This window comes from Lissotriton helveticus, chromosome 8, assembly GCF_964261635.1.
Source record: "Lissotriton helveticus chromosome 8, aLisHel1.1, whole genome shotgun sequence".
Classification (NCBI taxonomy): domain Eukaryota; kingdom Metazoa; phylum Chordata; class Amphibia; order Caudata; family Salamandridae; genus Lissotriton; species Lissotriton helveticus.
This window is the reverse complement of record NC_136069.1, coordinates 1,564,094,705-1,564,111,474: the sequence shown is the minus strand read 5'-3', so window position 1 is coordinate 1,564,111,474 and position 16,770 is coordinate 1,564,094,705. Positions and strand designations below refer to the sequence as shown.

General features: G+C 44.5%; 1 protein-coding gene across 1 annotated transcript in view; it reads left to right on the top strand.

Moving 5' to 3' along the window:
• Positions 1 to 16,285, top strand: part of LOC144773927 (odorant receptor 131-2-like) — a 41,091-nt gene extending 24,806 nt beyond the window's left edge. Inside the window, 2 exon segments of the mRNA XM_078658985.1 lie at positions 15,615 to 16,200; positions 16,203 to 16,285. Of these exon segments, the coding sequence (XP_078515111.1) occupies positions 15,615 to 16,200; positions 16,203 to 16,285 (669 nt within the window).
• Positions 16,286 to 16,770: the final 485 nt, after the last annotated feature.

Below are 16,770 nucleotides of genomic sequence, written 5' to 3'. Positions count from 1 at the left end.
ATTGTAAATGCAACGCATCCGTGGTGGCGCAAGGGTAGAATTGCGTGTTGCATCGGTACTGGCGCATCCCTGCTAATATGCACAGATGAGCCAGTCCTTTAAATTTGCCCCCTTGTTTTTTCCCAATTCATTTGTCAGTTGATTTTCATATGCTCCACAACCCTTTACGTTTTTGGCTGACTCAGCCGCATCTGAATGAGTGGAAAGGGCACTTTGTCAATTGCTACTTATCAGGGTTAGGTATATATGGCAGCAGTACTGTGCCCATGTTTTCAATAGTGGGAGAGGGTTTTGCCATTTCTACTACCAAGGATTATGGCACTTGTGGTGCATCATACAGAAGGTAACACATGAGTCTCCAACTTCCTTACTCACTATGGCAGTGCAACACAGACAATCTTTTCATACACTTTTTGTTGCCATCCCATTTACCTGGTACCACGTTGAGGACATCAATCACGACATAACTGATAGCATCATCCAGTGTATGTGTGTTTCTATAAAATGTAAATATGTTTTATATATATATGCCAAAGTGTATTGAAGAATGAATGGGTGTATAAGAGTAAGGATGGATGATTAAATAGGTGTGTGACTGACTGTATAACTGAGTGAATAATTATGTCTTACTTAATGCATGTGTTAGCGATTGATACAGACAGTCACACAGTTTAGGTTGTCAGTTGGTGTGTAAGCAGTTGCATAGGTTGGTTAGCAACTACATGAGGATCCATATGGGCTACTGATTGGTTGTCTGAGTATCTGTATGAGTGCCTGAGTATCTGTATGGGTGGGGGGCGTGACTCTGTGCATAGATGTGTATGTGGATAATTCACTGGGTTCAAGTCTGTATCTGTGAAGGGCCCTATGGCTGGGAGAGTGTGTGTATGGGTGTGGTGGTGAGTGAATGGATGCCTCAGTGGTACAGGTGTGAGTAACTGCATATGTGAAAGGCAGTATATGTGAGTGTTGGACTGTATAAATGACTATATGTGAGAGTGACTGATTGTGAAAGTGCCTGTATGGATCAGTGTGTGCTTGTATTAGTTATTGTATTAGTTTAAATAAGTGAGATGGTATGTGTATAACTGTACAGGTGAGTAAATGAAAGTGTGATTGATTATTTCCATTACTGACTAGGTGCCTGGATAACTCTACGAATGAGAGGCAGTGTCTGAGTGTCTGTATGGATATGTGACTGGATATGATAATGATGTATTGATGGCTAACTATATAAATGAGTGACTGTATGGGTCAATGAATGGAATTGTGTGTAGACCTAGGAATTAGTAAGTGGATATGTAATAACTGGTATTGGTGTGTTCATGGTTTCGAAAAATATAGTCTGTATTTTAGAGTGGGTGTATCAAGTGTTATATTAGGGTCTGATGAGGTGCATTGGATTTTCACATGGATGATGTCATCAGTGATGTCATTTGAGATGTCATCAGTGATGTCACTGACCATGTCATGAATGATGCAATATGTGACGTCATCAGCAGTGCATTGCGGGGGGCGAGTTAGGATTAGCTCAACTAACTATAACAGCGGAATTTCTATAGTTTTACATGAGTGAAATGTCCAACTAACTAAAACGTCCCTAAAACCTATGTTTTTTTCTGTGAATTTCTAAGGTTTTGTAAATGCTAATTCCTAACTATAATGTCAGTAAAACCTGTTTTTTTCAGTGAATTTCAAAGGTTTTTTAAATGCTAATTTCTAACTATAATGTACCTGAAACCTATGGTTTTTTCAGTGATTCTAATTATATTGTTCATTAAACATATCTTTTTTCTGTGTTTTTTAATTATCTTCCCATTCTCAAACTGGTGAAAACTGCAAATCTCACCACTCTTCCATCGATACCTTCCGCCAACAAAATTGCCACGAATGAGAGCCACAACTAACGCTAATGATATGCAAAGTAGGCTCTCCCGTGCATTAAAAACACAAGAACACCACTTCCCCATATTTTCAACAACCAGCCAAATCTCCAATGCGATCCAAAAAGCAGAAGATAAGCCGACTTACCAGTAACAAATTAACATCATCCTTTAACTGGTGTAAGGAGGTCGACTATCTACTGCGTGAATTATACCGAACTCACAGCCACATCTAAAGACCAACACATGATAGAGCTACTCATCATGCAGCTCCGACATCGAACAAGGCCACAACACCCAACGCCACCACCACCAGAATCTCCCTCCCGGACCACCCCCCGCTATTACCACCCAGGCAGCACAAAATAGGACAACGGACCTTCCGAAAATACCATGTCCCCTCAGCCACACAATAGCTGAATGTTGGGAGATATGGCAACCAACTATATATGAAGAAGGCAAGTCACCCATCAATAATAATGCACACAATGCCAAGTGTAACGCTGATGTGCTGCACATACTTCACTATGCAAAGCACAAACCTCTCCATGTGGAGATATGCTGTTGATACTTGTAGTGTAGTGCACAATGGAAGCAACCATGTTACCTCAGGCAGTGGGGAAGGTCTCGGTCATGTAGCTGTGTTGTTCACCCTGGAATTGGAAGCGGAGTGGGCTGGTCCAACGTACACCTCTCCAGCATAGGAGTATGGATAAATAGGCCAGGCCTGGGCATGGTTCACTTTTGGGAAGACCAATGAGTCTGAAGAGCGGCGGCCCTCACCCTGGCACGTGGCTGCCAACATGAGCGCAGGCCTCCTCCACACAGGCCCCCTGCGAACGCAGCGGCACAGCACCGCAGACTTATGTCTGTACCGACTACTGCCTTCGATCTACACTGTGGACAGCAGGGTTCACAACTTGAATTCAGCCTTGATTTATTAATTGCACAGACATTTGTACTCTATGTCCTCGGATTTTGTCGAGAAGAAGTGACAAAAAACATTCCTCGATGTCTATGCTAACTACTTCCTTCAATCTACACTGCAGACAGCAGGGCTCACAATTCAGATGCAGTGGCGATTGCAGATGACGCAGTCCAGTACGCAAGACAGATTACTCCCAGTGCGGCCCGTCAGGACCATGCATCATCGCAGAATATGCCACGCTGTGTGCTTCAGGTGCTACTAACTCACTGCACCATAAGTCATCTCCACGTGGCCTTATCAAGACAAGACATTGCTCCCAGTGTGGCCCGCCGAGACCACGTATCATAGCAGGGTGTGCACACGCCGAGTACTCCAGGTGCACTAACTGTACAGCTCAACTCAACGCCAAGTGGCTGTGCGCCCATCCTGACCGCTGCCTGAGCCCTACAATGGAGTTACACGGTTTACAATTCAAGATTAGTAGCGACGCAAATTGTGTAAGAGACTATAATGGGTTAAGAAGACCAAATGCTCCCAATCTGTGCAGCTCAAGTCAACATCACCTGCGTGTAGGCCTTTGCTGATCGCTGCCTCCGGCCTACACTGTGGAAGACCGGCGACACGTGGTGCCAACTAACCCTGTTCAACACAAGCCAATGCCACATGTGTAACTGGTTCCTGAGTCCTGAATGGCAGCAACCCTAACTTAGTGGCAGCGACCACAGCACCAGACTCCCTTCAATCAGTGAAGGATATTTGCATATGGAAGGCCAGCGACTTGTGGTGCCACTGAACCTGTACTACGCCGGCCGGTGTGGCCACCAACGTATGCACATGGCTGTGGGCCCTTCCTCATCACTACCTTTGGCCTACACTATGGTCAGGTACATATGAAAGGGTCAGTGTCTATTTCTTTCAAACGCAACAAATGTCAAATATATACATTCCGTATTTCAGATACTAACCAGTCCAGTAATTCAATACACATTTTATTTGGCATAGCAGTGAACGGAAACTAGGCATCAATCAATAAGTTCCGTGAATTATTAATTGTAATACACTTGCAGCGAAAGACATAGAATTTTTTTTGAAAAAATCATTTATAACTTTTATCAATTTTACTCCATTTAATTTTCTCCTATGTTAAGAGAAGTAGTATGGTCTGGTCTACGTTTCGACCCGACGGATACACGGAGCCGACCGGATCACATGTCGTGGAGCGCGGCGGTGTGAAGATTAGAACCACCGGGGGACGGTGACGGTCCGCACACCCTCGAAGCTGCATCCTAACAATCTGAAATTACAGACTTGGACTGGATGTTTGTTTCTATCCCAGTTGCATCGCTCACAATAGGAACGAATGAAGGTCCTACTATAATGGTCATTGGATGGCCACATGCAAAGCAGGTGCCCTCGTCCTTTCAATGTCCTGATGAAGACCCCAGAATGAGGTTCCAACTAACCCTTACACCACGCGGGGTCGAAACGTAGACCAGACCATACTACTTCTCTTAACATAGGAGAAAATTAAATGGAGTAAACCAATCCTATGTATTAAAAGAGATATATGGAACTGTTGATCTAAATTAGACTGTAAAGGTCCTATTGAGTTCTACTGTGATTGTGTCATTGTCACAACACCTTTACCCAGTCCCCACACTTATCCCATCACACCTATCCCACTTTACTACCTTTCTCCTTTCTCACTGAGAGTGCGCCGATTTATATTTATGTAGATACCATGATATAACTTTGATTGATAAAAGTTATAAATGATTTTTTCCCAAAAATTTCTATGTCTTTCGCTGCAAGTGTATTACAATTAATAATTCACGGAACTTATTGATTGATGCCTAGTTTCCTTTCACTGCTATACCAAATAAAATGTGTATTGAATTACTGGACTGGTTAGTATCAGAAATACGGAATGTATATATTTGACATTTGTTGCGTTTGAAAGAAATAGACACTGACCCTTTCATATGTACCTAATTATTGACCCAGGTCAGATATTTTTAGGGTATACCCCGTTGAAACTCTACACTATGGTCAGGAGGCCTCACAATTCAGATACAGTCCCAATTCCACATGACGCAGTCCAGTAGGCAAGACACATTGCTTCCAGTGCGACCCGTCTACATCAAGCATCATCACAGGCTCATACAGTCTCAATGCATCTGGTACCACTAACCCTATTTAACACAAACCAATCCCACATGTGCAACTGTGTCCTGAGACCTGAACGGCAGTGACCCCAATTTCATGGCAGCGACCACAGAACCAGACTCCCTTCAGGAGTATTTGTTGATCTTTTCTTTAAATATTTTTTTTTATATATAAATCTATACATGACTAAGATTCTTCTTTGTTCAACCGCACAGTGACACTTCCGGGCCCAAGAAGGTTGCTGGGGGTGTGTAGGTAATGTGGGAAGAGGGTACATTACCTGCTGATGTGGGGAGAGGGAGCATCAAAGGGGTATCACTCACAGAAAGAACTCTGATATGTTTTCACAAATGCCTTGGACAGATGCCAGCTGACAGACTGAATCACAAAATGGTTTTCCCATACTTATGTAGTGTGAGTTATGAACAGTTCGGACCCAGGCTCAAAGAGGGGCAGCTGCGGCCCGTCCGCTCGACTCCCAGATGCAGTACTAAGAGCCGTCCATGTCATTGTGTCTATCCCTGCCCACACCCATCCGGCACAGGCCATGTGACCATGCAAATATAATAGATCGACAACGTCACATTCCTTATTGCCGATGCTGACTAGCTGGAGAACGCTCCACGGGTTTCAATCATAAAGAGTCCATGAAAATGTGCGCAGAAGGTTAGTCGCACCCTCAGCTGTATGGCCGTCAGCGGCCTACCATCCCCTTGGCGCGGACTTCATATGCATAGGGTTAGTGTCACCCCAAACTCATGTGGCCATCAGGAGCCTACCACCACGTGGCACAAACTTTAATTCCACAGGCTTAGCGGCACCAAACCCTGAGGTTATCTCCGCCATTGACGACTCAGGACTCAGCCACATGTGTGAGCTCTGCCGGACCGGGGAGAAGCTGAAGTGGTCTCCACCATTCAGGACTCAGCGACATCTGTCAGATCCACGAAGAAGCTGATGTGGTCTCCGCCATTCAGGACTCAGGACTCAGCGACATGTGTAAGATCCGCGTAGAGGATGATGTGGTCTCCGCTATTTATGACTCAGGACTCAGCAACACCTCTGAGATCAGCGAGGTTTTGACGTGCACGTGGAGCCGGCCACTGATACACACTTCGCTGGCACCATGTAATTATTTGCTGATGGATGTGCAGAGGCGAAAGTCTCTCTCTCTCTCTCTCTCTCTCTCTCTCTCTCTCTCTCTCTCTCTCTCTCTCTCTCTCTCTCACTCACTTCCCTCTCTTCTCTCTCTCTCTCTCTCTCTCTCTCCCTCTCTCACTCTCTTCATTCATTTTCTTCTATCTCTCTCTCCCTTCTCCCTTTCTCACTCCCTTTCTTTCCTTCCCTCTCTTTTTCTCTATGGCTTGTTTTTCCTTCTCTGTTTCTCTCTCTCAGTCCTTTGATATGCGCATTACACACGTCCGTATTTTGTGCTTTATTTTCCAGGCTCTGTCGTCGACATCCATGGTCCCCACTTCCACCTTGTTGTTTTCTATTATATTTGTACAATTTTGTTTATTGGTTTATTTTTTATATATATATTAATAAAAAATAAAATTTGAAAATAGTTTATGGTTTATATATGTTTATAAAAAATAAAGTTTGACAAAAAAAGAATTGATAACCTTTTTGGTTGTTTTCTTAACTGCTGCGTTACTCTTTCTTGTTCTTATTACTGTTATTTGCTGGTATCCACCATGGTGTTAAGTTTTGGAGCACTTATCGCAGGAATACTGGTGATCTCTGCAGTTTGCACCAACTTCTGAATACTGTGTTAGATTTATCTCAACTTTAGTTGCATTAAAGTTCTGATAATGAAATGCAGAGTAGCCGTGCCTGTGCAAAAAGTCACAAGGCGCAACTTTGCAATTTATTCTAAATACTAAAATCCTGTATTGAATTGCACTGAGGTAGTGCCTGCACTTACAGTGTACACACAAAATCAATGAAGAAATCTCATCGTATTTATATTGATTAGGAATAGTGCCTCAGCTGCTGGATCTTGATGGGATACACTGCCCAGTTCGTACATTGTTCTGCGCACGACAAAATGACATCACAACTTTCACAACTGCAATGCAAAATTAATTCCGGCGATAACCCACGTTACCACCAGGAATATTACACCTGCTTTCTGCTGGTGTTTAGTAGGACGACTACCTGCAGTATGAAAGGAAACACAGCCAAGAGCCACACCAGAACACCCACAGGTGCCATAGAGTCAATGAGCATGATACAAGGATACCTATGAGGGCAACTTGCTCATCTGAGCAAGTGTGTCCATGTGGTCATTGTGTTAGCATGATAGGGACGGGCCCTGCAACATTACAGTGTGCTGTATTCAGCAGACATTACCATGCCACCTCAGCATTGGTAGTGACCGCGAACATGTAGCTTCGTACGCATCCTACTGCAAGCACAACACAGGTGTGCTGGTCCGGCGTACACAGGTAAGCACAGGGGTGTACCTATCCGGCAAGGGAAACAGGGTGTTTCGGACATGTCATTGTGCAGGAAGTGCAGTAAGTTTCTCTCTGTGTTCTGGTGTGGCCTGCCAAAAGGGACGCAGCAGACGATGTTGTAAAGCGGCATACACCACCACCAAACAGCACTCTCATGGTGTAGTTTGAATGCTGCAGTACATGCCGGAATAGGCATTACAATGCTATGCCGTACAAGTGCACGGGATACAACAGCGCACCGTACAAAAGTGTGGGGCCTTGTGGGAGGGAGGAGCAGCTGTTTGGCAACATAACACACACAGTGAACCCGCCCATGTGCCACGTGCTGAGCATCTCATCCATGATGACCACGGTTGCAGACATCCCACAACACACACGACCAGCCTTTGTACACATCCGGTATGAATGCAGCGTGGTTTTCACTTCTATGCTCGTTCAGTGGTGTGATGTTGCCGGGTTATGTGACTTATGTTCCTTGTTGGTGTGTTTCATTTTGGCCATTGTTTGTCTATACTCGTGCTGTACTTCATTGTACATGTGTGCCACTGTGCCGATCTCCCCCTGTCCCCCCACTTCCTCTTCCTGGTGCTGTTGTTTCTATAATTTTGTTCCTCCACACATAAATACATGTAAAGAACAAATTAGAATACTTCCTTGATTCTTTTACATTTCAAAACTTCTCTATTAATTTCTTTTTAATTTTCCATATAAACAGTTTTTTTCATATTCAACGAAACATCAAAGTGAGCAGTGCAACGTATTCTATCAACACACTTTCTAGAACACTCTACAACACGTGCAGGTAAAAAGGTCATCAATTTTTTAAAACCCATCAATTTTTTTTCCAGCATTTTCTTGAACATTTAACAGCACATGCAGGTTAAAAGTTTACGATTGTTTTAAGTTCAAACAGTGCCTTCCAAATGCAAGTAGCAGGTGTGGTTGAGTTGAGCAAATGTTATCCTATAATATGTACTCCACGTTCAAACTGCTTTTTCTTAACCAATCACAAAGATGCTTTTCCACAAAACGAATGTGTACCCTACTTTTAAAAAATAATGCTTTTCATTTTCCAATCAGGTATCGATTTGTATGTGAAAGAAAACTAGTTCCCCATCTTTAAACATATTTCGTATTCTATGAAGGAACTGCATGAGCTAGTGCATGAGCTACAGACATCTTTCCATACCTTCCAGCTATACCTTCAAAATGCTAGTGTGGATCGTAGGACATAGCTATGTTTTTTGGTGCAAGAGGTATGCAGAACAGAGACTTATTGGCTTAGACCTAGGTTTACAAAATGTTGACATTAAATGGTTTGCACAGAGAGGATTGAAGTGGCACCAATGTTGTCTTTTGTTAAAACCTGTTGGCATCTCCAACACTCTGACCTCACGATTGTGCACTGCGTTGGAAACGACCAAGGCACATTTACTGGGATAGGTTTGGAAATGCTTATGGAGGGCACCTTTGGACAATTGATGTTACTTTTGCCTCAAACTGTCTTTTCTATATTCCAATATATGCCAAAGACAGAAGTGGAAATGGTCAAAACAATTTTGTCCTCAGATTGTGTCTGCATACCTCCGAGACCACAAAATGGGGTCCATCTACAAAAACACCATACATTTTGATATGGCTGATATCTACAGAAGTGATGGAGTACACTTCACAGATCAGGAAAATCGAGTTTTCCTGAATAACTTGAAGCTGTGCATCCGCACTTATATGTAGCTCCAACTAATGAACCCATGGGATCTTATTGGAGCCACCCTATAACTTACAACTTAGGCCCGCTATATTAGGGCCAGGTAACGGCAACTCCCGGACCCTCGCCTAAATGTATTCTCCACACAGCTGTGGTGCAGCAGCCAGACCATCTCAATTTGCAGCAGAGCGCTCCCGCTTTGATCAGCTGCTCTACTCACACATAGGGGTGAGTAGTTTGCGCTTTACAAATACTGTATTGATTTACCTTTGCACTCCCTATACAACACCACCTAAGCACCATATACAAGTTTGACACATGTGGCACAGCACCCAGAGCACATGACTTCACAGCATTGTACACACAGTCTAGGCTCACGGTTTCATCCCCGAGTTCAGCAGCAGCTCACTTTAGCAGCATGACACTCTAGGCAATACCTCACTTAATTTCCGTACCTAGCACTTGAGACCGGTAGGGGTCAGTTGTTCTGCAACTTTACCCCGCCTCCGGCAGCGGCTCAGCTTACGCCCCCAGCACCATCAGACTCGTAGGAGTAAGTAGTTTGCACTTCACAAATACCGAATTGATTTGATACGCGCAAATTTACCTTCGCACTCCCTGTATAACACCCCCTAAGCATCATGCACAAGTTACAATGTTCGAAACAAAAGTTCATCCGAGTAGGTATAACTGCATGCTCACACTACTTGGACAGATGAGGCACAGCGGCCAGAGCACATGATTTCACAGCATATGACACACAGTTTGGGTTCACGCTTTCATCCCCGAGTCCAGCAGCAGCTCAGCTTAGCAGCATGAGACTCTAGACAATACCTCACATATTTTCCGTACCCCAGGACATTCAGACCATTACGGGTCATTAGTTCATCCTAGTAGGTATACACACATGCTGACACTACTTCCACAGGTGTAGTGCAGCGGCCACGGCACATGACTTCACAGCATAAGACACACAATTTGGGCTCATGCTTTAATCCCTGAGTCCCGCACCAGCTCACCTGAGCAGCATCAGACTCTAGGCAATACCTCACTTAATTTCCGTAGCCCACCACTTTCACACCAGTAGGGGTGAATACTTTGCTTCACACCCCCTCTATAGCACACCCTAAACACCCCACAGAGGTTACAGTGCTCCTACCCTCCTCTTTCCCACTTTTTTCCCCTTACTCGCTTCAGCGGAATCACAAAATGGTGGGTAACACTTCCTAGTTGCAACCGCTTGCACCGCTCGCAGCCAATCAGTAGAAAGCTCGTGCTCATAATGCCTCCGCCAATCAGATGGCAGAATTCCCAAATATCAATATCTGTAAATTTCGATATTCCCCACAACTACTAAACCAATTTATACCAAATAAACAAAATCATGCTTTCTAGACCAAGACCCTTCTCCCTGCCAAATTTGGGGTAATTCCGTTCACCCATTCGACCTGTAGCCTTGTCTAAAGTTTCCTATGGAAATTAACATAGAGAAAACAGGTTTTTGGACCCCCCCTCTATCTTGGCCCCCCCTTGACCAATCACCCCCAATCTTTCAACATAGGAGCTGATATGAACAAAGAATTAGTTTTGAAAATTTCATGAAGATTCATCAAATGACGGCAATATATCCGGTCAGCTCCTATCCTGAAACTTTTGGAATGATTCGCCAAGCGGGGGCCGAGAAAAAAGGGGGGTCCCAAACGTGCTTTCTCCATGTTATTTCATATAGGAAACTTTAGACACGGCTATAGTCCGAACTGCTGAACGGAATTACACCAAATTTGGCAAAAAGAGTGCCCTTAGTTCAGAAAGAACTCTTTTTCTGAAATGGCGTAAATCCATTCAGTAGTTGCTGAGAAAAAAACCAAATAAAAGTTTTGTTATATAGAGGAGCGGTGGCTCCGCGCACCCTGCCGATCATGAGCTGCATTTTAATTGGCTGTCAAAATTTCAAACCCGGAAGTGTTGGCAGCTATCTTTTGACTCAGCAAAACAGTAAAATAAACGTGCAAAACAAGAAAAGGGGGTAGGGTAGACACACTTTGAGCCCCTAGGCCTGCTCAGGTGGTCCCACAAGGCCCCCCTGGGCCCAAAAAAGCATTAAAAAAAAGAAAAATCAGCCGAATTCGCTCTAGGTGCGCGAATCCGGATGAAAAAAAAAAATGAAGCACGGGCTCACACGCTTCGTTATTATTTAGCCCCGGTGTGGGCCAAGCCCGGGGTCATGCTCAAATTGAGTTGCGGGGGCCCAGAGGGTCCCCCGCAGCCCCGGGGACCGCCACCCCGGGCTTTCATTAATTATTTGCGGGGGGCACACTGCCCCCTCCCGCAGCCCCGGGGACCGTAGCCCCCGGGACTTCTTTTAAAAATATATATATATATATATATATATATACCTGTGTGGGGGGCTCAAGCCACCTACCCAGGGCACTAATATTTAAATTTTGGGGTCCGTTACGGACCCCCAAGCCCTGGGGACCACCACCCCCTGGGCTTTGCAAACGTTTGGAGGGGGGCTGTGCGGCCCCTCTCCTGGAGCCCTTCATGGCCCTGGGGACCACCAACCCCCAGGGCTTGCTCCTGCAGTGTCCTGGGGTGCCCACCCCCGGGATTCAGCAGTTTGCTATGGCAGTAAACCTGCTCTCTCTTCCAAAATTCAAACCACATTGCTTTTCCACACGGGGAGCTGTATGTCAGCAGCTCCCCGTGTGGAAAAGCAATGCCGGATCCCACAGGAGGCGGTGAGCCGGCTGGGACCGTGGGGGCATTGGGGCTCCCCCCACGGTCCCCAACGAAGTGACCAGGGCCCTGGGAAATGGGGTCTCCGGGGTCAGAAGTGGCCTGGGAGGGGGCCACATGCCCCCCCTTAACTAAAATAATTAAATAATTTAAAAAAAACATGCAAAGGCCGTCCCCGGGGAATGGGGTCCCCGGGGCCATGGCCATAAAGGGCCTGAGCGGGGGGCCACGCAGCCCTCTCCAAAGATATGAAAAAAACACTGGCCATGCCCCAGGGGATGGGGTCCACGGGACCAAATATGGCCTCGGAAGAGGGGCCAGGTAGCCCCCTTTCACTTAAAAATATAAATAAAAAATAGGGGAAGCTCTGTGGCGCTTACTGGAGGTACTTGGTGGGCTAGTTGGACCCCAGGGACACTCAGGATTGAAGAGGAAGTAATTTAACTTAACTTTAAATGGCCACAGGGCGTATTTGCACACATGTCATCTCATGCCTCCCTCCCTACACCACTGTGCAAAGAGCGCCCTGTAGCGCATTTTAAGAGGTAGTTTTAATCCCCCTGCCCTATTATGTACTAGGGCCTTACAGAGGAGGTCATGCTAATCACAGGGGTACCTCAACGCATAGTGTTTCCTAGTGTATGTAGGTGTTTTCACTGTATTCTAAGTGTCTTTTACCATAGCACTGGCTCTAGGCCTGGTTAGTCGGAGTCAGTTACCACCAGTACCCGTCTGAAAACGTTGTGGCCACAGGATGATTTTGCAACAAGGCCTCTTCCTGCTCCTCTGTTGGTTCTTTCTGCACATGTCTTGCTTCTTCCTGCACTTTTCCCTGTCTTTGTGGACTTCTGTTGCTTCTTTCTGCATTTCTTTTGCTTCTTTCTGTGCGTTTTTTCTTCTTTCTTCACATGACCTACCTCTGTAGGCATACTTAGAATCTAGCATTTGAAAAACCTTTGAAATTCACTGAAAAAACATAGGCTTCCGGCACATTATAGTTAGAAATTAGCATTTAAAAAACCTTTGAAATTCAATGAAAAAACCATAGGTTTTAGAGAAAGTTATAGTTAGTTAAATATTTTACTCGTACAAACCCATAGAAATTCCCCCGTTATAGTTAGTTCAGCTAACTAAAACTCGCGCCCCCGCAATGCACTGCTGATGATGTCACATATTACATCACTCATGACATGGTCAGTGACATCACTCATGACATCTCAAATGTCATCACTGATGACTTCATCCATGTGATAATTTCATGCATCTTCTCACACCCTAATATAACTTTAGATACACCTACTCTAAATTACAGACTGCCATTCTCAAAACCATAGACACTCCAATAACTACATATCCACTCACTGATTTTTTAGGTCTACACACACATCCACTCACTAACCTGTACAGTCACTCATACTTAGGGTCACTCAGTAGAGGACTATCATATGCACTCATACACCTATAAAGACACTCACACACCGCCACTCATCCATAGAGGTACTCACACACCTAGTCAGTCATGCAAATAATTATTCACACTGTCATTTACTCACCTATACAGTTATACACACACCAGCTCAATTACTTATACAAATACTAGCACATTCTTGTGCTCTTTTACAATCACTGATACAAGCACACACTCATCCATACAGCCACTATCACAATAACACACTCTCACTTATCACAATTTATATACTCCAACACACATATATACTGCCTTTCACATATGTAGTTACTCACACATGTACCACTGAGATATGGGTTTGGGTTTCCAAGTACAGGCACGCAAGGTGGCAGCAACATGTTATGGTCTGCTTAGATCTCTAAGGAAGGTATTGGCCCTACTTCCCCTCAAGTCTAGACGCCTCCATGTCCAGACACTCATTCTATCTTGTTTGGACTACGCGAACACGGTTTATTTGGGTGCACCAGTAGGAACTATTAAAATCCTACAGTCTGTCCAGAATTGTGCGGCCCGACTACTTATGGATGTCCCTAAATGTAGTTCTGCTAAGGCAGTACTGCAAGCTCTGCACTGGCTGCTGGTGCAGGAGAGGATTCGGTTCAAGGCCATGTGTATGGTTCACAAGTCAACCATTGACAATGACCCGGCCCTTCTTTGCCCCATGTTTCTTCACCATCAGATCCCCCGATCTCTCAGATCTAACCACAAAAACATTCTAATAGTTCCTAGGATCAAGCGGACGCGTACGGGTGGCGGACGCTTCTAATTCCACGCAGCCAAATTTTGGAATCAGCTTCCAGACTGTATCCGGCTGGAATCCAACCATCTTGCATTTAGGAAACGCTGAAGGCCTTCCTTTTTCAGTGAGCGGTGTTTCGTGCTCGGTCCAAAGCGCTGGGATGCCCCCGGGTAGCCATGCGCTATACAAGCACGTAATCATTCATTCATATGCATTCACACACTAACACACCCATACACACACTCACCCACCCATACAGTCCATCACAGATGCACTATTGAAACCATGCACCCAGTGCATCACCCACTCACACATCTATACACAGAGTCACACACACACCCCACCCACTCAAACACTCAGGCACCCATACAGATACTCAGACAATCAATCAATAACCCATATAGACACTCATGTAGCTATTCGCAAACCCATGCAGCCGCTTACACACCACCAGACAGACGGATACAGACATTCACACAGTTTAGTCACTAACCCATGCATTCAGTAAGATATGTTTAATCACTCACTTATAGAGTCAGTCATGCACCTACTAAATTATCCATTCAGACACTTATACACACACTCATTCTTCAACACGCCTTTCCCTATATATATTAAACATATTTGAACTTTACAGATACACACAGTCACTGGATGATGTCATCAGTGATGTCATTTGAGATATCATCAGTGATGTCACTGACCATGTCATGAGTGATGTAATAAGTGATGTCATCAGCAGTTTATTCCGGGGCCGCGAGTTATAGTTTGGTGAACTAACTACAACGGTGGAATTTCTATGGTTTTGAACGAGCAAAATGTCCAACTGACGCGTTTCAGAGCGCTCCAAAGCGTCACTCACACAGAATGTCACTGGATTTGCATTTCAGTATCTGCAAAGGTGCTATCCCTGCCCTGGCAGGCCGTAATACATCAAGTTCCACAAGTTGCCCTTTTGGATAGCACTCCCAACAAGATTTTCAAAAGAACTGGGACAACCTTCGTGCAGCACAAGTAATTTAATCAGTACACGCCTTGCCTGACGCGTTTCAGAGTTAACACTCGTTCTTCAGAGGCAGCATGTCAAACAAAGTTCGTTCCCTGAGCACTCCAACTAACAAATCCCCTCTAATTAATATCCTGCCCAGCTGGGCCTGGAAGCAAAGAATCATGGGAGTTGGAGTCATTTTTAAATCCCAAGTGGGTCCGGACACAGAACCTGTTGAAATATAAAGTACATATTTTCCTTTTGTTAGCATTGCTTGCACAAACAACAAAGGATTGTTCCAAAAATAAAGCGCCGCTTGTTGCTCCAAAGCGTCACTCACACAGTGCTTTTGAAAATCTTTTTGGGAGTGCTATCCAAAAGGGCAACTTGTGGAACTTGATGTATTACGGCCTGCCAGGTCAGGGATAGCACCTTTGCGGAAACTGAAATGCAAATCCAGTGACATTCTGTTTGAGTGACGCTTTGGAGCAACAAGCGGCGCTTTATTTTTGGTTGCTACAATCATCTATAAGATTCCACTCTCTGCATGCTTTGTGTTAGTGGCAATTTCTGCTACCTCCTTTATAAATAGCCCAAACAGCCTAGCAGCAATGTCATTGGAGCGGTATGTGGCAATCTGTTATCCTCTTCAACATGCCGAGATATGCCCGGTAGAAAGGTCATGGCTCGCCATCATTGCCATTTGTGCCATCAGCTTCTTGCCGGTCTTCATTGACATTATTATTATGCTTTTTGTGGGGAAAGTGGGCTACTTCTCAACATCAATGGTGTGTCGTCGAGAGATCTTCTTATTAACACCAGAGCAGTCCGCTCTACGGTCTGCCAAACACAGCTTTACTTTTTCCATTGTGTCTTTGATCATACTCTACACCTACATACGAATAATGTTGGAGGCAAGGAAGATCAGTAGTGATAGAACCTCCTCTTCCAAGGCCAGCAGGACTGTGGTCCTTCATGCTGTTCAGCTGCTCTTATGTATGAGCTCCTTTACGTATCCAATGACAGAGACGCTAGTGAAAGATCAGGTTGTCTACCTTCGAGTCTTCAATATGTACATGTTCATGCTTCTTCCTAGGTTTTTAAGCCCATTAATTTTTGGCTTCGTGATGAAACATTTAGGACTCATATCAGAAAGTTTTTTCCTTGCTTCCCCCAAAGGTGCCTTGGAGCATGCAATACTTAATGGACCATCTAAATGATTTGTAATGTGCTATGTATTTTTTAAGGAAATGCTAACATGGGGATGTCAGATCTAAAAGTTGCAATGTTACCTGGTTTTATACTCATGGACAATCTTCAGCCATGGGTAGTTTATACGCTGAGAAGCATGGGTGATTAGGGATGACCTTTTTTTGTCTGACCCATAGCTTGGAAGACTGTCATGTACCACTTGGTGTGGCCATGCCCCTTAAAACGAATAAAGAGCATGGATGAATACTTTACCAATTTAAGGAGCATGCCCAAGAACAATTCTTCCTTCCCTTATCACGCCATTCATTTGTCACCCATTAGTTGAATTTCAGGAGAAGCTACTTTACTTCCCCAACCAATTTAGAATTTCATACTACTAACACATTGTAGCCAAAATATTGACTACAAAGATATTGTGAACGTACGAATATGCACATAATTATAAATGTACTATACCTGTGGGTTCCTGCTCTTCCA